Source organism: Anabrus simplex, chromosome 1 (assembly GCF_040414725.1).
Source record: "Anabrus simplex isolate iqAnaSimp1 chromosome 1, ASM4041472v1, whole genome shotgun sequence".
Classification (NCBI taxonomy): Eukaryota; Metazoa; Arthropoda; class Insecta; order Orthoptera; family Tettigoniidae; genus Anabrus; species Anabrus simplex.
This window is the reverse complement of record NC_090265.1, coordinates 1,332,628,520-1,332,654,203: the sequence shown is the minus strand read 5'-3', so window position 1 is coordinate 1,332,654,203 and position 25,684 is coordinate 1,332,628,520. Positions and strand designations below refer to the sequence as shown.

General features: G+C 38.0%; 1 protein-coding gene across 2 annotated transcripts in view; it reads left to right on the top strand.

Annotated features, from left to right (window-relative positions):
- Window positions 1–25,684, top strand: part of LOC136858315 (probable Rho GTPase-activating protein CG5521) — a 709,838-nt gene that overhangs the window by 153,175 nt on the left and 530,979 nt on the right. For both annotated transcript variants that reach the window (XM_067137762.2, XM_067137761.2), the window contains 3 exons: window positions 10,727–10,887; window positions 23,945–24,060; window positions 24,157–24,298. In XM_067137762.2, coding sequence (XP_066993863.2) covers window positions 10,727–10,887; window positions 23,945–24,060; window positions 24,157–24,298 — 419 coding nt within the window. The remainder of the gene's footprint in view (window positions 1–10,726; window positions 10,888–23,944; window positions 24,061–24,156; window positions 24,299–25,684) is intronic.

Sequence of the window (25,684 nt, the reverse complement as noted above, 5' to 3'; positions counted from 1 at the left end):
TTTAAAAGTGTGTCTACACATAATAATAATAATAATAATAATAATAATAATAATAATAATAATAATAATAATATAAAAGGAATTAGGATGTAGCACCTATTTGTGAGCGCATCTACACCAAATAATAATAATAATAATAATAATAATAATAATAATAATAATAATAATAATAATAATAATAATAATAATAATAATAATAATAATAATAATAATGAATAGGGAAAATATCAATGTAGCAGCAGCTTCACATTAAGCTTGGAAATGCGATGGCTAACTTATCAAATATGCGAAATCAAACCATACACGAGGTAAACATAACTTACAGGCCGAACAAACGACAATTATGGAAAGCCCTATTGAGGTCCGTGGGGAAAGTATGACGTTATGGGGAAGAAAAGGTTCGCAATAGTCACCGTCAGACTAATAATTATTAACAAAGTGAAGGGATACAATTTCAAATAAAAGAAAACTAATAAATGGCAGAGTTGCTGACAATTAACAGATTAAATCAAAGGCTATTTAAATAGACTTACAAAACAAAACCCATTATCTTACCAAGTTCTTCGGTCATGAAATGAACTTTGACTTAGAAGTTCACATTTAACTAGGAAGTTCATAGAGTGAAAGGAGGCATCATCGGAAAAAATCCAAAAATTAATGTGATGTACAATATGTTATTCAAGAAAGTGTGTTACATTTACTTTTTATTACAGAATATTGAGCCAAAAAAGGAAAAGAGGTTTGCCTTTGAAAACAACACGTTGCGGACTAGCTTAACAGCTAAGTCATACTGATGCTTAATTTTGGTAAATGTGGAAATCGGGGGGGAAACTCCGACACACAAAATAAAATTTTACATTACCACAGAAAGTTACGTTAAATGAGAAAAGGCCGAAACACAAGAATGAATTCCGCCTGCTGCAGTGATCTGAATTCAAAGACGCGGATAGTAGACTTAGCTCTCAGGAGCCCGAAACCGGAAATGTACGATTATAAGGCAACCAATGAAAACACTGAATTTTCCTAGATTTACATATTTGCCAATGCGAAAGGTAGTTATTCCGACGAATAAAAATGCATTTCCTTATATGGGCAAGTTCAAGAGAGTTGGATTTACGAAACACAGCAATTTCACAATCGAAAATTTACACGTGCTGTATAGGCTGGCTCAAAAATGAAGACCCTTGTAAATATTTCAAACACATTTCAAAATTACAATTCTTGATGTACAGAATATAAATTTATAACACAATTTAGTTCAGTAATTCTTCTTCATACAATAATTTTTTTAAAACTTTCAATATATTCTTCAAATTTACATTTTCTAACTTGCATAAATTCTCCGAACTTAATTTTCTTTGCATGAACTCTTCAGTCTTTAAATGTTCCTTTTGATTACCCAAAATGATGACAATACCAAAATGAAATAACATTACACGACAAGGATATCTGTGGCTTCACTGATTTCTGCACACGGCTGTTCAACATTGGTCACATCTTTATAGATCGAAAGTTCCTCATTAACGTCCCACCACAGGCTACAAAAATGAAGACATGGATATCGAAGGAAAAGGAATGGTTTAAAGGGATAAGAAGATAGAAAATATGCATTATTCTGCATAGAGATAACTTACACTTAGAAAATAATCCACAAACTGGAAGTTCAGTGACGAAGTGTTACGGTACATTTTAGAGTGTGTCCGTCCAGGGACCGTATTTAAGTAGAAGTAATGTTTCATTTTCAGATACCAGCCAAAGCAGTCAGTTTGATAATGAGGACACAATAAACTCTCACAAACATTCCTGTGAAATGACAGAAAGCCGAGAAGTACCAGCAGAAGAAAAAGGCAAAATATAACCCTCAATACTACTTGACTTCATCGCACTATAAGAGACTACACTGAAGACCAATATAGTACTCCAGAGAGAGCGATAAACCTTCAGCACCTGAAGTCCTAGGTCTCAATTCTCTTGCCTTCCCTAGTAGAGGTGGGCAAAGTGGCACTGGTGACTGTTTCAAAACATTAGACATGGCACAGCGAATATTGCTCTGAAGCAGTGTGTCAACACACGGCGCACTTGCGTCTTGGACTGTTAACGATCAACATTTCACGGGTTTTTAACATTCATCATGCTTTTTAACTAACAGTTCATTTTGTGTGTTTTCTATGTTTTTAATGCATCATACATGTCTTACTGAGGATGACCCAATGCCAGGTTGAAACATGTCTATTTATGTGTGAACTTTTGTCTTAATTGGACGTAAAAATATATAATATTGACTAGGAGGATTAAAATAGTTTTGTACAATTTTGTTAGAAATTCAACCATCGGTATGGATTCAACAATGAGATTCATAGTCTGTAATGAAGTTCTCAATGTTATTCACCCTATCTGCTGATCAGGGGATGGACATCGAGCATTCATCCACATCCACAGATGTAGATGTTAGTGTTTAGGTAAAGAAGCGTCTCGCTGCTTACAGCCTAAATACATACCGGCCAACTTTCTCGATTTAGGCGGGAATCTCCTGATTTTCAACATTTTTTTTCTGCCTCCCGATTGTGCCATTATTTCTCCCGAATTTAGCTTATTTTTTGGTGAACTTCAAAAATTTGTTTTAAAACCCCGACATTTCACTTTTGCATAAAATCAGCTGCTTGGTCCGTATCGCACTTTAACAGATTCACAACTAAGTATTTTTATTTTCCACCTTGTCGATACATTAATTGCTTAAGGCAACTTATAGGTTAAAAGTGGTACATGTCTCATATATTATTAACATCTTCAGCCACATAACACTGTTCGGATGAAAAATTCATATATTGACAAAGTATCAATGCTTGAGAGGAAGTGTCCTTAAAATTATGTTAATTTTAACCAGTAAGTTGCCTTAAGCAATTAATGTATTGACAAGGTGAAAAATAAAAATACTAGTTGTGAATTTCAGTTCTGTACGCCAGTGGCCAGAAGTTCTTCGCTCATGGGCCATTTTCAAATGAAATATCGACGTTTATTAAAATGGGAAATTGTGCATTAATCGTTCTTGCGTGCTATGTTCGTGTTCATTCACATCAGTCTTATCAATTCTAGAGACAAGTCGCTAGATTTGGAGTATTTTTTTAGTAATTTAGTGACATAATTTCAACGATAGCGACTAGTGACTTTTCTAGAGATTTTAGGAGCCATTTGAGGACAATTCGGACGAATTTTAATTTATTACTTGATGTATAGTATAGCGCTTCACATAATTGTGCGGGTGCGTGATGCAATATATTAATCCATGCATTTGCTAAGTAGTGGCATCTAAGTGCATGACTGATTCACACGTGTGGAGCATGAGTTCATACTATTTTTTGGAAGGCTTATCAGAGACCGATCTTTTCACACATACTTCCTGTGAGTGAATAGAGATGTGTAATTTTTAGCTTTGTAGCCTCGTATAGCAACAGTCAGGTTTTGAGACAATAAGTGTTTTAATATTATAATATACCATAGTACTCCTGTATTATTTGTAGTTGTGGCAGTGTTCTTAATTGTTACTAGAATTGTTATTGAATTTAATGTGTAGACTTGCCAACTCTCCTGCCCGATTTTCAGAGCAGTTTCAGTAATTTGCGTATTATTTTAAACTCCCATGTGTTTCCTCGTTCTAATGATATATGGCTGAGTATGGCTGGTCGTTAGTAACTGGATGTCAGTACAGGGCACAGTGGCCAACGATGTGTTTTTCTTTGGCCTATAATACAGTCAGGTACTCAAATAACTTAATAATAGGAAGTGGAAGTCGCAAGCTCAGAAGTAGCACGCTGTAGATGTCTACCCGGGGCAGGACCTGCATAAGTACTTGTGTTGTGTCATGTAGTAGTGCTTCTTGGTTGTATGTCTTAATATTTGTCTTGGCCAAAATGTCAAAGAAGAAATATGATGCAGTGTTTAAAAGCTCTTATAGGGAAGAGTCATCGTGTTTCAGTGAATCAAGGAAGGGACCAACGCTCACATTCTGTACTATATGTAGGTGTGATTTTTCAGTTGCACATGGCGGGAACTGTGATATACTGAAACTTGTGCAAATGACAGAACATAAGGAGAATGTCTATTGCGTAGAAAGAAACCAGAAACTGGAATTTTCATGTAAAAACAAAGGTGTAAATCCTGTGACGAATGCCGAGGCTTTATTTACGTCATTTATCATGGAACATAACCTGCCTGTAAATTGCGCCGATCAAGCGGGACCTTTGTTTTGCAAAATATTTCCTGATTCAGAAATCGCTAAACGATATGGGTGTGCTAGAACGAAAACAGCAGCTATCATTACAGAAATGTGCATGTAAGAAAGGGCAAAAATACATGTTGTGGTTAACTGACATGCCGATGTAGGCAGTCGGTAGTCAAGTGTTTCTACTGTGTTTCAAGGTTGTAATCTCCATGTGCAGCAATTGGCATTTTTTTAAATGGCAGTTTGTGATGTGAGTGTTTTGTTGTGACAGCAGTGATTAAGTTTATGTTTGTGTTTAATTGGTAAATAGATGTGAATAAAAATTGCACCAACTGACAGCATCTCGTGTGCGTCTTTGTGGCTACATTACTCTTTGTGCCTAATTTAGAAGGGGATGATACTGGAGCTAACATTGCCAATCTTTTGCTCTAATTTTTTCAGGAATTCCACATTCCATTAAAAACTGCCTAGCTCTTGGTGGTGATAATGCTCCAGTAATGGTAAGATTAAAGAATGGTGTGGCAAGATGTTTGAAGAAGGAAAATAGTAACATAATCATCGTAGGCGGCTCTTGTCACCTAATTAATGTTGCTGTAGAGAAGGGTGCAGCATGCTTGCTTGTAAATGTAGATGAAATTATAATTTATATATTTTATTATCTGAGAAATTATAATTTATATATTTTATTATCTGAAAAAAGATGCAAAGAGGAAAGAAAAATTCAGAGAATTTCAGACTTCACACAACAAAGAGATGAGGAAAATTTTGAAGCATATGCATACTCTATTGTTATCACTAAGAAGGTGTTTAGATAGGATTTTCCTGCAGTTCAACCCTTTGGTTACGTTATTCAGGAGTGAAATTATGAGTAAGGATACTCAGATGGGAACTTTGAAACCTTACAAAATTTCGAAGACCAGTCTAAGTGCAGATGTGTCTTGTTTGAAAAGGTGAAACATTGTCATAACATTTCACTGCACTCCTCAGTTAAAATGAAAACCTAGTCATCAGTTTCACCCAAAAAAATGAAACTACTGATGACACTTAAGAGCCATGCTTTGTCACGTGAAGAACGACTGTCCAAACGTAGCTCTTCAGTCAAGTATGCTGCACATCCACTTATTGAAGTCAGTTTTGGAGAAACTATGCAAGAATGTGATGTCAAGGTTTGTTAAACCACATTATTAAGAGTTCCTCCTCTCTCCTTGATATAGATTATCATACTCCGGCAAATCAAAACGTTGATTGTGATCTGATGATAGGGAACTCTGGGTTTGTTTTGGTGAACGCTTTGAAGTATGAGGAAAAGTGCATATTCTTTGAGTCTGTTAGAAAGCATTTTTCATCATGTGACTACGTGGTACACAAACTTCCGTTCAGAGATGAATTAGCTGATGGTGTACTTAAATATGAAAAACTAAGGTGATGCTTGCTATTTTATCAGTTCCACATAGCATTGCAGAATGTGAAACACACTTTAGATCCTTGCTGTCTGAACAAACTTTGGAGAACTTTTAACCTTAAAATCAGTTCAGCAAGGCAAGTGCTTTGAACAAATATTTAGTTCCGAGTTTACGAAGAGGGCTAAGTCAGCTACGGGTGTTTTGAACTACAATTGGTCATAATGTGTTCAGCATGTCTATGGATAAGTCGCTTGTTCTTAAAGTTCAGTGTGTCCAGTATTTAGTATTCACATATAAATAATGAAAAAATATATATGTGGGCCAAATAGAGTTGTTAATATATTGAATTATAATGAATTAGTACATTTTCTGCCATCAGTAATGTGTTGTAATACGCTGCGATTCGCTACCAAATTTCTCCTGATTTTTTTTTTTTTTTTTTTTTTTTTTTGCTTTTGAAAGTTGGCATATCTGAATGTGTGATTATGGGGAAGCCGTCATATGTACAAAGCTAAGGAATTTGACCAAGTGAGTTGTTGCCGTGCGGTTAGGGGTGCGCTGCTGTCAGCTAGCATTGGGGAGATAGTGGGTTTGAGCCCCACTGGCGGCTACCCTGAAGATGGTTTTCCATTGTTTACAGTAAAATCAAGGCTACAGGGCAACTGCTTTCAACAAACCTTTGACAGAAGGTTTCACAGACAGGCAAAATCTGTCACTGCTGCTTCTTTTAATCAGCATCAATTTTCTACTGATGGAGAAGCTTCTGTAAATCATTAAGATGGAAGGAAGATAGGTTTATCATACCATACATGTTCTTATACATTCACATGATGCATGGAGTTTGCTATAATAAAGTATGTATTGCCCAAGACATGTAGAATAAGCAGTTGTGATCAGTTGTATCTCCTGATATTTCCTGATTTTCATATCAAAATCTCCTGAGTTTTGGTTTTGTAAAGTTGGCAGGTATGTAAATACTTCTAAAAAGTCCACACTATGTCACTCTTACAGTGGATTTGTAATTATGACTGGCATCTTACTGAGCTGTGCCAGCTAATCAACCAATTCTTGGCAAGTATAGTCTGTATTCAAGAAACGAATCTCAGACCAGGTCATCATACGGTCTTGAGAAATTTTAGACTGTACTCGACAGAATCAGATTATCCTAACCGTGCTTCTGGTGGCATTGGTATTTTTGTTCGTTCTGATATCTACAGCGAAGAGGTTCCACTAAGAACCCAGCTGGAGGCAGTAGCAGTATGTAATTTGTTCATCATCATCATCACCATCATCATCATCATTTCCCAACTCCAGTTTACTGGGTGTGGTGTACAAGCGCTCGCCATCTCCTTCTGTCTTCATACATCTTCTGTTCCAGTACATCCTCCCATTTGTGTCCCCTCTCTTCCACATCTGATCTTACAATCTCTATCCATTGTTTTCTTGGTCTTCTCTGTGGTCTTCTTCCTATGAGATTAAGCCTGTGGTCTTCTTCCTATGAGATTAAGGTCAAATTTTTTTCTGGCAGGTGATTTGTTGTCTGTCATAAATACAGTTTGAAATGTTTATTTTCCACCAGGTCAGCCTCTTAATATCACTGATAAAATTGATCTTTTAGATCAGCTCCCTCCGCCTTTCCTCCTATTGGGTAATTTTAATGCCCATCACCAATTATGGGGCTCTGAAATGCCTTGCGCCAGAAGAAGGGTGTCAGAACGCTTAATAGGAGAGCTGCATTTATTCATTTTAAATATAGGGGAACCAACAAATTTCAGCTTAGCACATGGTACCTTCTTGCGGTTTGGTGAGTGTATGCAGCCATGCGTTTCTTCCCCTGTTTTGGTGGGATGTACATGATGATCTCTGTGACAATGACCATTTCTCCACTATCCTCACTTTATTGAAGCAGAAATCCATCAAAGCTTCTCCCGTGCTACTTGGCTGAAGTTCACTTCAGTAGCTGTCTTTAACGACGTGAATAGCCGAAGCATAGACGGTGATATAAATTTGGTGCATATCTTGAATCAATTTGATATACTGATAAGGGACCCCTTCCTTTTTCAGTGCCCAATGCTGCTGCTTGGGAGTCCATTCTAACCTTTTCTGGAACTCCTCGATGAAAACTCGTTCCACGGTGGAATGAAGAAATTGCAACAGCTGTAAGTGAATGATACCGCACTTATTAACGCTGGCGTGGGCAGCCCACTGTGGCCAACTTTGTAGCCTTTAAAAAACTTGGTGCTAGGGCGCAAGTTCTTATTCGACAGAGTAAGAAAGCTTTTGGGAAAGATGCGTATCGTCTGTGATGTCTCATACACCGTCATCTCAGGTGTGGACTTCACTTTGATGCATTTCGGTAGTACAACGATCATCGTTAGTACCGGAATTTCCATTGCATGCAGTATCGTCACTGATCCACCCTCAATTGCTTGCTAATCATGTAGCAAGTCATTTCGCCTTCAGAATGTAGCCCTGTGGATCATGCTGTTTGCAGACAATGTAGGGCTTGTGGGTGAAAGCTTAGAGACACTACAACCGAGTCTGAACACTGGGCAGAATGTGTTAGAAGGAAGTGGGCTCATGATAAGCTGGACTAAAACAGAGTATTTCGACTGTAAGTTCTCCACAAGTGATCTTGATGGTCAGGATGGGATTCATCGAAGATGAGTGTCGGAAGAGACAAAGCACATTACAACAAACAAAGGTCAATGTAATGTTACTGTTGATCAAGTTTATGAGCTTTCGATATTGTAGACTTTCACATTCAGTTTTCTTCAGACTCTGTGATAGTATGGCATCTAATGTAAAAGGAGTCCTTCTTTCTTCATGACTCCCTCTTGTCTTATTCTTCAAGCAATTGTTCCATTACATTTTAGCTCTTTTTTTATAATCATCTTCACGACTTCTCTTGTCGATATGAACGTTTGACCACACTGTTTTACACCTTAAGACAATCGTGACAAAATCTATTGCCATTTAACACGATTGAAGAATGTTTCCGTGTTAGCAATGCTAGGCGTTGATATGGACTAAGCAACAAAAGTCTTAAATTAATGAATTCTGTTAACATAGTTGGTACGGTGAAACTGTATGAGACATGAATGATTAGAAAGTTTACTCTCTATAACTTTTGTTATGTAGTATTTTTCGATAGGACCAATAACATGGGTATTTAAAAATTAAATTGCAGGCACCTTCCCCTAAATTACCATTTCATTCAATATGTTTAAAATTATTTATAGCCTAGATTGTAGTGCCTTATTCCCTGACTTTACGTACCAATTTTCATTAAATGTTCACCCATTTTGTTGTGGTTCAGCGTGGATATGGACTTAGCCGCAAAAGTCGAAATTCATGAATATATCTGCAATCAGCCAGTATGGTAAAAATGTATAAATGATTGGAAATTTAATTCTATACTGTATGACTTCAGTTATGTAGTGTGTATTGATGGACCACTAATAACATAGATATTTCAGAAATAAATTTTAGGCCTTCCTCTAAACTACAATTTCATACATCATAAATAAAATTATATATAGCTTAGATTGTAGGCCTAGTGTCTTATTCCTTGACTTTACCTACCAATTTTCATTAAATTTTCTTCAGTCATTTTCTTGTGATGCGTGTACGTACTGTACGTACATTGTACAGACAGGACGGAAAATTAAAAAGTGCATTTCCTCGTTACTGTAGACATGACCGATACAGAAATACCATTCTTTTTTAATTCTGAGCTATGTACAGACAAAACTCATGTGTTATATATTCAGTAGGTATATATACTCACTCATGTTCGTGAAAAATAAGACACCTTGAAAGTCTGGAGGTAGGAAGTTCATATCCTCAGGACATGTTCATTGGTATGTTCTGCAGAAACGATTAGCATTTCAGTCACCTAGGTTCAGCATGTGTCCTGTTGCCTAGTAGACACTGCATCCTCCATGTGCACTGATAACTTGTTCCATACGGGATGGCATCAACGCGTATAAGGCGCGAATGGCGTCCTGGGGTATAGCCATTCATGCTGCATTCACCTGGTTCCATGGTTCATCTTTGGTGGTTGGCATTGGGTCACAGCGCCCCACCTGTCGTTTCACCATATCCCACACATTTTTGGTTGGTGACAAGTCCGGTGATCGGGTGGGGCAGGGCAACAGAGTGACATCCTGTGACAACAAGAAGGCATGTGTTTGTGCAGCAACATGTGCCCTGGACATGCACCAACTGTGAATTGTGGTTGTACCCAATAGCACCCCACACCATAAGGCCGCGCTGTATGTTTTGTGCAAATGCAGTCTGTGGAGTCTCTCCCCCTGTCTGTGGCAAACCAAAATGCGGCTATCATTTTCAAACAAACAGAACCTGGATTCATCTGAAAACATTATCTGCTGCCATTCCTGTCCCCAGTGATGTCGTTACATTGCATTCTAGCATGTTTATGCACATCATTAAAAGGTAGACGGAGAAGTGGACGACATGTTTGTAACCCAGACCATAATAAACGGCGACGGACTCTCTCCCGAGAGTGTACAATGTGTTGCACTGTTCCACTGTTGCGCCAGAGCCGAGGAGGACGCAGATCTGTCCTGTAATGCCGTTCGGATGAGGTGTCGATCTTCTTGGTGGGGTGGTGTGTGTGGTGCGACCAGACCCATCTCATCGTGTTCTGTGGTCTTCTCTGAACCATTCTGTACACACCTGTTGCACTGCAGACTCACTTCGTCCCACACGAGCAGCAATTTCACGGTTGGATGCATCACATTCTCTCATGCCAATAATGCGCCCTCTTTCAAACTCGCTTATTTGCGGTACGGTTCTCGCATATGTCTGCGAGGCATCCTGCACCTCGACTTAAGTCACACTGATCCATTACCTTCGGTTTATAGGGACAATGAGAGCCGCAGGCACATTTTACCAGTGGGTGGTGGTGCGCCGAGGTATCTGTGTGGACCTTGAACCTGAAGGCTGAATGGTTCATGTTCTTCAGAACATACTATTGCACATGTCCTGTGAATATGAACTTCCTATTTTTAGTCTTTCAAGGTGTCCTGGTTTTTATGAACATGAGTGTAGATTCATATAGATAATGTGTGTGTTGCAGGTATTTCATCCTGTGGTATCAGGTACTCGGAGAGAATGCTCCAGATACTCTTCATGCTATTTTTGCTACATTGGTCCCTGGATTTCCATCACCCATGCCTGGTCATGGCCTACCCAAACTTCTGAAGAACTCAGCTTCTGTTTTTCATGATGCTGCTCACGGTAAGTATTGGCTAGAAATGAACAAAGACAGAGAAAAAAATTAGTATAAAAGCTGCAAATAACTGCATGAATTTGTAACTTGTTTGGTATACTTGGATTTGAGGTTGGAAAAAAACTCGGATTTTTTACCCCCCCCAAAGATTTTTTGTTAAAACCTGTTTCTTTTGTTGGTGGAAATAAAGTTTACTTTCAAATGTTTAGTTTAAATTAATTTAAACTGGTTGTGGCTTGTCATGAACTACACTCACCAGCAAAAAAATATGTGGAACATTACATATTTCAGATAAAAATGAATGTGGGTCTGTTTCAAACCTTGTATAAATCAGATGTTCTGACTTGTTGATTACTTTTTTTTTTTGGGTAAGCCCAATTTATTAATGAGTTGTATATACTTCAGTTTCAGAGTAAGACTGAAAACATAGTGTAGTAGGAAGCAAAGCAGAAAAATCAAACTCATGTTTGCAAGTGGGAGATTGCATAGTGCAGCGGAGAGCTGAACATCACTTTTGTTACGAGGATAGAGCAAAGCAGAGCGTTCAACAAAATAATTTGATTTTGCTGCTCTTACCTTTGCCCTTACACTAATCTGGATGTCAGTCAGTTAATTCGTGCAGTTTTCATTCGTAATGCTCTGTTGGACCTGAATGACGTACAACATCAATCGCTTTTAGATAAGCATAGGGATGAAGTTGCTGGAGAAAAACAGATAAATATGTAGAGATTCAAAAGTACTGTGGAATTTCTTCAATGAGTTTGCATGTGCCATGAATTTAAGGTGTCTTACAGTAATACAATAATAAAGGGCAAAACCATCTAATTCCACTATAATGAGCTTTATTTACTTGTTCTTCTATACAGTTTGAAAATCCCTAATGTTTCAAATCATGCGACAATAACTAACAATTGTATATTTATAAAAGGGGAGTCATTAAAGTCGCCACATGCCTCTCGTGTAATTCTATGACATACTTTATGTAGAATGCAAATTGATTATGCTATATGGCAACTAAAACAGCGCCTGTTGTTGTTGTTATGATGATGATGATGATGATGATGATGATGATGATGATGATGATGATGATCCTCCTCCCGAGGTGGTGCAGCTCTTTTCATATACACGGTCAATGCAGGTAAGCTGCATGTACCATTTTAACCACATACCAGCCCTCTTGGCAATCTTAATTTTCTGGCTTTCCAGAAATTGAACTCGGGGCCCCCATGGATGGCAGCTAAACTAGTGCTGTTACGTTACGGACATGGACATTACTGTGGTAAAGACTTAAAAATTATTTACATAGTTTACGCCCACATTGGAGCACTTAAATCAATCCATATACACTACAGTCTTCACAATATTAGTTGTAATGTTTTCTCAGCTTCCTCTTCTCTTCTCAGAATGTCTTCATTTTTTCTGACCTGGCTGCCCTCTCTTCTTAGCCTATATTTGATTTTTTCGGTAATCATTTTGTATTGAGACACCGTGTGTGTGGAGACACATTCCGGCTTCTTGGATAACCTTTCTCGCCTGGCTGTTTTGTCACTGACATATATATGGACAAGGAAACATAGGAATGCATTTCCTCTTTAATTCTTTCCTGTGCCTGCCTAATATTTTCATCGGTCTTTTCCTGTGCCTGCCTAATGTTTTTACTTAGCTTCCTATTGTTCTCCTCCACCAACTTGCTAATCTCCTCTAAAGTAGCCATTATTAAACACTTTATATAGAGACATATGGGAATGGCTCCCCTTCAGACATAGCGACCTAGTATTTCAGTCGAAAGAGTCAACAAATAGCCAGTCCCCTCACGTAAAAATAAAAAAAATAAAAATTTCAGCTCGGTTAAATATTACGGTTAATGCCAACGATATCTCATGAGATAATCACATACAGTTTGGAAAAATGAAAATAACCTGTGCCGCATAGGTTTTATCAGAGCTGAATATCAAGAAAAACGATGATCTCTATCTCACTGTTATAAACAAAATTTTCCTTACATCTCGACGTGTTTGTTGTTTGTCCAACTCTTGTCCCATTTCCCTACAGGGTCGGGTATGAGGTGAGATGAATCTGTCGTGGCGGGTTTTTATGACCGGATGCCTTTCCTGACGTCAACCTCATCAGAGAGGTTAATGAGATGAAATGAATGATGTGATATATGATAGTAGGGAGAGGGTGAAATCCAGTGCCGGCACATAGCCTACTCCTGTCGAATAGCACCAAGGGGTCTGCTCAAGGCTTAACGTCTTCATCCAATGGACGAATTACCATCAACAGCTTCATATGCCCTCACTCCATATGAGCACTACGGAGAGGTTTGGAATTTAATCCAGGCTTTTGGCACGCAGTCTAGTGATTAGAAATTACATACCACCACCTCCTCTACGCTGCTGGCCAACATTCTGATGGTGAAATTTTTTTTGACCAACGGGACTCGAATCGGCTAACCTCGGTGTCAGACCGTTTAGACTTCAGCGCCTTAACGATCATGGCACCAGGCAGGCTCCTTACATCTTTACGCCACATAATAATAATAATAATAATAATAATAATAATAATAATAATAATAATAATAAAAATCTGGTCACTTATCTCGGGCGCCACCTCCATTCTGTATCATGCCCTTAATTCTATAGCCTAACACGAACAAAAATGAAAAGAAGTACCTCCCGACAGGTTTCATTACATTACAGTTTACCTGGAGCAAACTAAAAACATACTTCAAGGTTATAAACTTCATAGTTGGTTCCGTATTGAGTTAAGATTACACATAAAATAAATACAAAATGTAATAGCACTTTGTAATATTTTTGTAAACATCGCATGATTGTCAAGTATTGAGAAGGTGGATTAAAAATTTTGTATTTATTTTATGTCTAAAAACATACCCCGGTGGGTGAAAATATCAAAACTCTACCTAAAATACGGTTAGCTTGCGTACTTTATATGGTTCAACATGCTTTGTGACTTATAACCTATCTGAATTTACCGTGTCATGTTGACCATCCTATCGCCAAATTTTTACATTGTAGCCTCGCTCTAATAATACTTAAAAACACTCATTCTGGGCATAGCCCTCCGTATGGTAAAAGGTGAAATGGTATATTACTGCGATTAATATGAATTTACATTTTACTTTCACCTTTTGCTTGTCCATATTATAGGTCACGTGGATTCTACTTTCAAACCTAACTCTATTTAATTTCCACGTTCCTCACGTCGTTCGCTTTCGAGAAAAACTATGTACTTCGACTTCATCAAAATACAAAAAACATTGACATCACACATTGGTTATAAAAGTGCTATTTCGTATTACCATGTCCAAAATACAGAAAAAAAAGGTGTGAGAAGCAAAAAAGAAAAGCATCACGTTGGCTGTGCCACTTGTATGTTCCCGTTTCTACCATCAAGGTGATTTGCCCCAGACTATTCAGCCGATCCCAGACGTGCTCAGTCCGAACTATGATAAAAATAATGCCCTAAAAATATATACACCCTGGATTTGATGGGGAACATATAACTAAATATGGACACGGTGAGGTCAACTAAGAACTTTTTTTTTTTTTGCTAGGGGCTTTACGTCGCACCGACACAGATAGGTCTTATGGCGACGACGGGATAGGAAAGGCCTAGGAGTTGGAAGGAAGCGGCCGTGGCCTTAATTAAGGTACAGCCCCAGCATTTGCCTGGTGTGAAAATGGGAAACCACGGAAAACCATCTTCAGGGCTGCCGATAGTGGGATTCGAACCTACTATCTCCCGGATGCAAGCTCACAGCCGCGCGCCTCTACGCGCACGGCCAACTCGCCCGGTCAACTAAGAACTACAAATAAAGCAAGGCGAAGCATGATGCCAGTTTTGGAAGAAAATCGGTTTATTAAAATAAACAAGCAAAAAATTTTAAAAAATAGCAAAAAGTATCAAATGATCCAAGTTTTTACATGACTCTAATGTTTTCTTTCAACTTGATAAAGTACATCTTGAGAATAAAAGTATATTACAAATGTACAATGTATGCCGACACACATACTTAACATATCAAATCAAATCTTAAAGTTTCATTAATTTTACCCTTTGGGCTTGCGTGCTTGCACCACGCTCTTGGCTTTACTTTTCGTTAATACTTTTAACTGTAGATAAGTACGTTCCTGAAGCCTCCGTGGCTCAGGCGGCAGCGTGCCGGCCTCTCACCGCTGGGTTCCGTGGTTCAAATTCCGGTCACTCCATGTGAGATTTGTGCTGGACAAAGTGGAGGCGAGACAGGTTTTTCTCCAGGTACTCCGGTTTTTCCTGTCATATTTCATTCCAGCAACACTCTCCAATATCATTTCATTTCATTTCATCTGTCATTCATTAATCATTGTCCCAGAGGAGTGCGACAGACTTCGGCAGCCGGCACGACTCTTGTTCTAGCCGCTAGATAGGGGCTTCATTCATTCCATTCCTGACCCGGTCGAATGGCTGTGGATTTTCATTTTTCATGAGTACGTTCCACATTTCTGCACACTTGACATTGCAGTGGGGTCCCTAACTTTACAAAAAGACGTGATTTAACGCGCAAAAAAGTGTGTGGGGGGGGGGAACTAACCTTACTGTTTAATATTATAACACGCTGAGTGGGAAGGCATCCTATGCACAAATTGTATACACCTCTAATCATAAGCAATCTCATGAGCACAACAAACAATGTGGATCAGAACCACACAAAATCAAAATCACATAAATGGCAAAATATATACATTCAAAGAAACAAAAACATGTCATTTTCCAGAGATTACCAAGAAGAGTATGCGGCATTCATGCAACTTGCATCCACTCAAAGCCTCGATGGAAAATATAAGGAAACAAATTACATTTAAAGCAACACTTCCTATTCAATGCGGGTTCCTGAAATAAATTTTATGACAAATTTAAGAAATATAACAGAGTAGGTTTTAACTTTCAACACATAATTCAGCGTTGTGTCCTGGAAAAGATTACAAGAAAAAAACATTCCTCAGCATGGTTATATCATAAAGAAAATCCCAACAACCGTAGAGACATGGACAGAAACAATTAAATCATGAAGTACAGGGCGCTCAAATAAAACTCTCCTCAGTAGGCAAACACATCACCCTTGCCAACACACGGCGGAACAACTCAAAGCGGAGATTCACGTCTCCCAATATAATGCAGCAAACATCAAAACCACAGGGTCCAACCCTTTACACACGCTGCTCAACAGTCTACCCGAGGCAAGTCACACAATAATGAGAAATGCAGGCCTTTCAGATGAGGAACGCATCCTCTTACTCAAAATCACACTTAATAATATCTCGTGTCCTAAAGTTGCCGAAACTGGAAAAGTATATAAAATGACGTCATCTAACATACACTCGCATGAAAAGAAACAAGACCGCGCTGGTCACAATTCAAAGCACTTGGCTCAAAGTTAAACATTGAATAATAAAGTGGCCAACTCTGAAATAAATATGATAAACTGAAACTAAGAAATTGCCACATTGACAATCGATCATGTATGTACATAGGAAAGTTACTGAAATATCTCAATCCTACAACTCGAGAATCACGCATTGATAATAATAATAATAAATTTTTCAGGAAATTTATTCTAATATAACTCAAAATTCAAAATTGCATTTGCGGAATTCTTGAATCAGTTACTAATTTATCATCTTGATATACAAAATAGTTGTAAAGATGATGCTATCAAAATTTATGGATCCAAACTCCACCATCATACACATTGTCATTCACACATCATGCTATAAATCCCAGAAAACGTGACAGCATTTTTCCGTACACTTTGAGCTCCCATTATTAAGACTTAAAACTTCTTGTCACGATGTTACTTGCATAGAATCTCGCCGAATAAAGAGGTAACTGACTGACGTGGTCATCGTTTTTATTAACTCGTCCTGCAAGATGCTGTTGTATCCTCAATCGGGCCATCACTTTCCTAGACCAATGCCTAGCCATATCGACTGTGGCTCTATCATTTCATTGGCTCAACACATCCCGTACCTGATGCTTACTTCAAACATCTCTCGCAGGTGTCCCTAGCCTCTCACCAGGCATCCGAAATGTTGGCCGTTGGAGTTCTATTGTTTCCTTGTTTGGCTTTGTGTGCATCATGTAGAAATTCCACCTTCCAAGCTTAGCTGGTGAACAAACAAATCCGAGCTCCAAGCTCCCTGCAGAAATTGCAACGTGCAGCTGAATGTAGATGTTTCCTGTCAGTTACTACTACTTAATAAAAATGAAATATTCTCTGTACATTCGAATAAATGACTGATAAATTAAATGAGCACTTCAATAAGGGCTCACTACTAAGTACAGTACTTCAGGAGAGATTAATATTATTGACTATTGCCATTAAGAAAAGTGCAGTTGTACTTTTCACTTACTTTCGTACTAATTGTACAAAATTTTCATGACATCTAGTGGCAAATAATCAAACTGTTTCTTAACTTAGTTTGTTAAGAAGATTCATTGGTAACACAAGAAGTCAAAACATACAGCTCTGCTGTAAGATTTCCATTGCCGACTTTGGGTCCCTTTCTGTCCAGCTCGTTGCATATTCTTAAATAAATATTGAAAATTGATTAAATAGCTTGCCTGCATAATCTTCACCTACTTCATCTTCTGTGTGTGCACATTTTGTGAAATGATTTTTCGTTACAATGACTTGGCCTTGCACTTCTATCATGTACTTTCCAAGACGTTCACTACGATAGTTGTTGCACGACCAGGGACAAATAAACAAGAAAAAAGTATAAAATAAATGCAGGACACTTACCGAGACAGTCCCAAAAGAAGTCATGCTAAAATGTGGAAGTGATTGGAGTGCACTGAAGTCAGGTGGATTAGATAAATGAAATCATATGATACTGACTAAAATAATGATAAAACCAGTTTCAACAAAATTAAAACTTTAATTAAACAGAGTATTGTTGAGTAGTTCAAACAACCATTAATCTCCAAATGAAATCATAAAATTATTAAACTCATGTTCAAATCAGACATTGGATTGTTATAACCTTCTTTGAGATTAGACTGAATGTCACTTCATTTTACCAAGAAAATTTGCAATGTAAATCCATAACGTTGATGAAATTAATTCATTCGTATTTTAAGTATCCAACCATTAATTACTCAGATAATGAATTAATGATAATATTAAACTCATAACCCAAACTTCAATATTTCAATGACCGTGCTCGATAGCTGCAGTCGCTTAAGTGCGGCCAGTATCCAGTATTCGGGAGATGGTAGGTTCGAATCCCGCTGTCGGCAGCCCTGAAAATGGTTTTCCGTGGTTTTCCATTTTCACACCAGGCAAATGCTGGGGCTGTACCTTAATTAAGGCCACAACCGCTTCCTTCCCACTCATGGCCCTTTCCTGTCCCATCGTTGCCGTAAGACCTATCTGTGTTGGTGCGACGTAAAACAGCTAGCAAAAAAAAAAATATGTTAGAGCGAAAAAGGTTTCTTATGGCTATCTTTGGTGAGCTAAGAAAATAAAATCAGGGGAAACTATGCCAAAATGAAATAACTTGCTCAAGAACAAAATTGGAATTGCAATTAAATTAGAACAAGCAAATGTGTAGTCCTGGAGCTAGTAATCACTCCACAAATAACAAATCATTAATAATGGAATAATATAAGGCTCAGCACATACAACTTCGTTAACCCAAATCAGAACCAACATCCATAACTAAAATGAGCCATCAATAATCACTTGACAGACGAATGTCAAAATCTTCATTACAACAGAGAAATCGCATGTCAAGTGTTAAAATCATAATAGGGCACACACCCACTAGATTTTTACAAATCAAACCTTCGCAGCGGGTCATGTGACCAATGAAAGGAAACATGGCTGCCTCAAAGTAAATGAGTTAGCACATAAGCAACAGTTTTCAGCTCTCTTAATTACACATAAGCTCGGTGCTTACCTTAAGTAGATTAAAACAAAAATGAAATAGAACCATTGCCTGACTTACACAGCCCAGGTATTCATCCTAAATTTATAATAATAATGTATTCCTTTTTAGCTACCTCTTATAACAAATAATACCAAAAGTATAATTTATTAATTTGAAAATAGTTATCGACCTAAATCATTCATCAGACAATTACCTACAACATAAACCCCAAAATATTCTATAAATAAATTTTCCAAGATAAGAGTGATCTGGAAAACAATCTAATTTCCCCGAGTACATAATTTCACTGTCTTTCACTTAATATCACCCCACATAATTTAGGTTCCGATACTCTTATTAAACAGCAATCATTACATTTCCAGTCTGTACTTCACACTTCACTTTTAGGTCTGAAAAGGGGCTTGTCTAGTACTTACAATTTCGAGCAATAAATAGGTAAAAGAGATCAATCATACGTTTGGCTTATCGCCCAAAGGCGATGATAGAACTATCCTGGGTCGAAAAGCATCTTCACTCCTTATTCCCTCAAATCTCAATTAATTATCCAGCAACAAGACCAAAAGCTGATGCTTTCTCCAAAAAAGGTCCAGAGTAACAAGTGAAGGTCAATCCATTGTCGGTCTATGTGCACGTCAACAAAATGCCGACACAAGGTTCCGTGTCTGTGGCCAGGAGGCAGCACCACACAGTTGGCAAACTCTGGAAGTTAGCATTTACGGGATTCCAGCACACTACTAGTACTTCGCAGGGTAATGTTATGAACACATTAAAAAAATAAACAACTTGCAGACCAGTTCGAAGATACCCAATCATGCATTTAAATGTGGCAAGTTACTTTTCTAAGGTATGCTGGATAGCTCAACACCTCAAATTTATTAAAATACATTATACTTCATAACCACATTTTATGCATTTGGCCGTCACACCTTTTCTTGATTCCTTCATCAAATGAAAGCCAAACAATATTACATTTCCTACCATTCGTATTGAATTAGCGATGAGCTTAAAAATACTCAAACGTCAATGCCCAACAAGTAACATTTCTCCATTTTGTCACTCTGTTGTGACGCATGTGACTGTGTATGGTGTATAGATAATATATACCCAAAACGTGTGTGCCATCATAAGGTGAATATGTTAACAAAGTATAAAATGTCTGAAATAGAGTTGCTAATCGGTAGCACTTCATAAATGCCTGCTTCAGGCAGTCTTCTGAAACACGTGTTTCAGCATCAAAAGTTAATTCTGACAGAGTTTTAAATCTCCTGGGTCTGAAGTTATCACATCCAGATTTTATCCATATGTATCTAACAAAGTCTGAAGAACAGAACTGATTGTGTATAATGTACATCAGCAGTGAAATTGAATCCCTTATCAATGGTGTGAGCGGAAGGTTGTTCAGGATGATGTGATTTTCCATGTGCCTTGAACTGACAAAAATATAGCGCATCAAAGGGCTGATGGTAAGATGTGCATCCAGGAGGAATTACCTTGAATGTTCATATCATTCCGGGCGGAGTGGCTCAGACGGTTAAGGCACTGGTCTTATCGTAATCACAAAGACGTACACAGGAGATGCTGTCAATTGTGTACACTGTTTTATTTATAAATTATATAGACTACACATTGTACACACACATTAATGAACCACTGCCTTGAACTCTAACCTTGACTGCCACATTAGCATGTCAACCAACTATAGAACACTTGACAGGATCACATGTACCAACTCAATATAACCACAACATGAGTTCATATAGGCCTACTTAACTCGACCAACGTCTCTCACTAACAACTAATAACTCAACAACTCATCTACCCAAGACTTTCCTTTTATATACTTTGCCTGGTAAGGCTTCTAGAAAAGTATGACACATCATGCTTTCTTGTATTTTCTTGAGCCTCCAATAACCTATGTTCAAATGGATAGAACATTCTGTAAAACTCGAGTGACAATAATAATAATAATAATAATAATAATAATAATAATAATAATCAAGCTTGTTATTTTCACTGTTTACCCATGGGTTTAGAGAGTTGTGTCCAAGTTATACTAGTCCATTACACACTTGCATCAGCCTTCTGACTCCAACTTGGCAGGTTCGATCCTGGTTCAGTTTGGTGGTATTTGAGGGTGCTCAAATACGTCAGCCTCGTGTTGGTAGGTTTACTGGCACGTAAAAGAACTCCTGCGGGACTAAATTCTGGCACCTCGGCATCTCCGAAAACCGAAAGAGTAGTTAGTGGGATGTAAAGCCAATAACATTATTATTGTTCACATCATGTCATTAGGTTTGATAGCATCTGCATTTTGTCCCAATATGTGCTGAGTGAATCAACCAGAAGAAGAGATTCCTCCTGAGGGAGGGAGGGAGGGAGGGAGGGAGGGAGGGAGGGAGGGAGGGAGGGAGAAGAAATCTTGAAAGAACTGCATCATGAATTGTTTCATGATTAGGTTGGACTTTGAAGCCACCTGAACCAAATTTTGTGGTTTCGGCATGTGTTACTACTATCATTCCAAAATGACCTATCTTTTGGTTCTTGATAAATCACCAGTATCTTTGGAAACATGTATCCACTAGCTGCTGTAATGGGTTGTAAGGTGTAGGAATGAGTTGATGCATGCTCACTCCGCACCATGCTTCTTACTGATTTTACTCCCTTGATATCCACAGTCCACAGTTCATGATGGGTGAAGCTGTTCTCATATATTTGATCGGTATTATATGTCTGGTTAAATTGCATGACATTCACTACAAAACTCATCTCACCTTTTAGTAACGCCACCTTTTTTGTCCCAGGTGTTGTTTGTTACACACTTTATTGCTTATGAGCCAATATTATGTTGCTTTTTGAACCTTGGCACCCATCCATGGATAGATGCATTGAACCTGGTGACTGCAATGTCTTGAGCTTTTTCTTGCTCCCGAGTCAAAAGTGACTGGATTTTTTGTAGATTTTGTTAAAATATTGTTTACAGGTAAGTTTAGAGTCAAGAATTACTTCCAAGTGCTTAACCTCATGTAACATTTTATTGTCTTCACTATTCAGAAATGGAGGTCCTAATTCATAAGTTTCTTTTCCTGGTGAAGGGAACGGTTAATTGCAGTTACACAAGAGTTTATTTTAAGGCAAGTATGTCAAGGTTTTGAGCTGACTGTTGAGAGCGCTAGCCCAAAACATTATCAAATAGCGTAAGCCTGAAGGGGTGTTCAATACATGGTTCTCGCCTACGGTACTCTGTACAATATGTTTATATATTCTTTCATATAAGGACACACATAATTAAATGTAATCAGTACTGTGTTTGCATAAAATGCGCAAAACAACATCCTTTATTGCCATGAATGAGGAAAATAAATAATACTTTAAAGGTTGCCATAAGCAGTGAAGTGCAAAATAAGAGGCATTTATATTTTTAGGGGTTTAACATGCTCCACTATTTTATAAACAGTTACGAAGCAGAATAATACCGAATGCTGCTACTATACTGCTACTGTAGCAAAACATATGTTTTTATAAACTTAAATGAAAGAAAATAGGCTATGATAAAATTAACATCTCTTCAATCATGTTGATATGAAAGTTCACAAATACAAACACACACTAAGAAATTACTGTGTTAATCTGTGTGCCACAGCCTATGTAGCTGTATGTTTCAACCGTTATTTGTAGACCAAAACAGGCAACTGGAGCCTGTCATTGGTAGGTGTGCGCAGCCTTGAGTCAGTAATCCGGAGAAGTGCAAGCTGACTGAAGAGGAAAGACCTGCGCTCACATGAGCAGGTGTTTCTAGCACGGGCATTGCATTTACGATGGACAAGGTTTGACACCCCTCATTTAAGACCTTAATTTTGTGCTCATTTAAAAACAACATAAGTCCTTTTTTTTACATTCCGACCCCACTTTCGGCAGTCCTGAAAATGGTTTTCTATGGTTTACCTTTTTCACAGCATTCAAATGCTGGGACAGTACCTTCATTAAGGCCATAGCCACTTCCAACTCCTAGCCCTTTCCTATCCCTTAGTCGTCAGTGATTCACTGTCTGACTAGGGGGCCTGGATAAGGATGACGCAAGCAGATGGTGATGATCCACTATATTGACATGCTGTAGAAGCCATGAACTGTTCTATCATATTCTGAGGTTTTGTTTTTTACCAATATCTGTTTATAAAAGACTGCCCAAACCTTCTTAGAATAGAACTGGTTAACAGTCTGATCTTGAGGTGCCCAATCACTGAGTACAAACAAACCTTAGAAAAAACTTATTCAAGCTTTCTTTTCACTTAGCACATTGGGTTTCTCTTACAGCAGGGATTTGTGCTTGGTTTTCGAGTCAGTCTGTGAAGTAAAATTGTAAACACTAGCTGTTATATTTTATATAAATTTTGCTTATCGTAAATTGTTTTGAAGGCTGTTGTATAAATTTTCATTTAAGGTTTCTCTTTGCTCATGAGTGGTGAGTGTCACTACTATCTTTAGCAATTTTTCAAGTTACAATTTTCATTGTAAAATTTGATGCCTTTCTGAACAGTAACTCCATTATTTTCAATACCAGCATCTGTCTTTGATAGGCGAAGATAGCCTGGGTTTCATTATCTTGTCATCTCTATTTAAAGTTCTTGAACTATTGAACTACCAGTACTCAAAACCTTCAAGTAGATTCTCATCGCCACTAGATTCCATCAACAAATTTTTCATTTCTTTTTCAAATATTCTTGGCTAAAGAGGAATTTTATTCTGATACACTGCTCCTTGTAAGGCACACTATTATTCCAATAGATCAAGTATAATTAGTGTGTTTTTCTTATTTGAAATTACACTGCAGAATTGAAGATATGCATTGAGATTTGTGCAGTTGTTTATTTTAATTTTTACCTATTCTTTGCGTTAATAAAGAAACTCAGTTTTACTATTTCAACTTCTGGTGCTGTAGTTGGTGTAAAACTTGTACTAATTATGCTGATCATAGAAACTGTCTGAATACTGTATTAAATTTGATTATTAAGAATATCTTATCCAGTTGTAACCTTTCAGTGAATGCCAGGAAGTATTGTTTGCATTGTCATTTAATAATTCATTATGTAATATTGTGTAAATTCTTTTCCAGGTCCAGTGACTCCTGTGGAAATCCAGCCTCTTCTGCCTCCTCACAGTGGAGAGAAACAACCCGATGATCTTATGAAGTTCTTTCTGGATGCACTTCTAGAGTATATTGTCTCCCAGGTATCTTTCTAGGATATTTCCTCTTCATAAGATATATAAAATTCAAAGGTAAGTAACAGTATGGAGACTGGTCAAAAACATATATATTTTTTGCAGGTAACACGAATTGAATGGCGTGATCGCTTATGTAGACAGCACAAGTGTTTTGTGTTTCTCTTTGAGCGTTTCAAGCAGTTCTACCTACCATACATCTTCCCTCAGTTCTCAGTTGCCACCAGTCTTTACAAACCAGTTTTAGGTATGTGCTAATTTATATAATCCTTGGGCTCTGCTGTATTTTTTGTCAAAACAGTGAATAAACTAAGCAGTATGGATGTTTTATTTGTAAGCTTACATTTGGGTGATGGTGGGTTCAAATCTGTCTATCGGCAGCCCTGAAGATGTTTTTTCTTTGTTGTTTTCCATTTTTGTCCAGCGCCATGGTGAAGGGGTATGAGCCTGCCTCTTATCCAGAGGCCCTGGGTTTGATTCCTAGCCAGGTCAGGGATTTTTATCTTCATCTGGGGGTGTATTCAAGGTCTACCCAGCCTGCATGATAGCAGTTGAGAAGCTATCTGATAGTGAGATAGGTCCAGAAAATCAAAAATAATGGCTGAGGGGATTTGATATGCTGACCATGCATCACCATTATAATTTTCATTATCCGTTTTGATTTCCCAGTTTCATGTGAAAAAAGGACTTTATTAAACTCCCACCTAATCAACATTATAAGATAAAATTCTTAATCTACCTCATTAGAAACAGTACTAGTTTCAATTAATATCTGACCATCCTCAGCCACTATAAAGAAACTTAAGAACTTAAAAACACATCTATATATATAAAATAAGAGTTTTGTCTGTACATTGCTCAGAATTTTAAAAGAATGGTATTTCTGTTCCGAGGCACCATATCTGCTTTGTCCATATAGACTATTGTTACGATGGGCTCGCCACACTCAAAGGCATTTTATACCTACTGCCAGGTTCAAAATTAGGCCGCCCCTAACATGGAGACAGACTCCTTTCGTAGCCGCTCCTCTGGAGTACAGACGCTACGGGTATGCCCCTTCCGCCATGTCCGCTGTACCGAAGTCCACCTTCTCCGCCGTAGATGCCGTTGAGGTCTTCACTCGTAACCCTGAGCTGGGACCCATACCAGATGTTACACACCGGGTCAGTGTGCTCTGGGACTCACATAGGCAGGGGCGCCACTCCCTGGGTAGGGCTGCCTCCGAAGAGGGTCCCTACCTGCTACCAGGGAAGATTGAAGAATGTGGATTGAAAATAAGTGTAGAAAAGAGTAAAACTCTTGTTATGACTAGAGGGGAGAAAGAAAGGAAAGGTCAGATTAGACTTGCAGACAAGCCCCTGGAAGTAGTGGAAACGTTTAAATACCTGGGGAGTGAAATAATGGAGAATGCTCGACTGGATGCTGAGATTAGTAAAAGGATTCAAGCTGGAAGTTGTTTCTATCATAGTGTAAGAAATATGTTATGGGACAAAGATGTGCCAATAGAAGCAAAGGATACTATGTACAAGATGTATTACGTACCCATAACAACTTACGGAGCAGAAACTTGGATAATGACAAAGAAGGATGAGAGTCGAATACAGGCAGCCGAAATGAAATTCTTGAGGAGTAT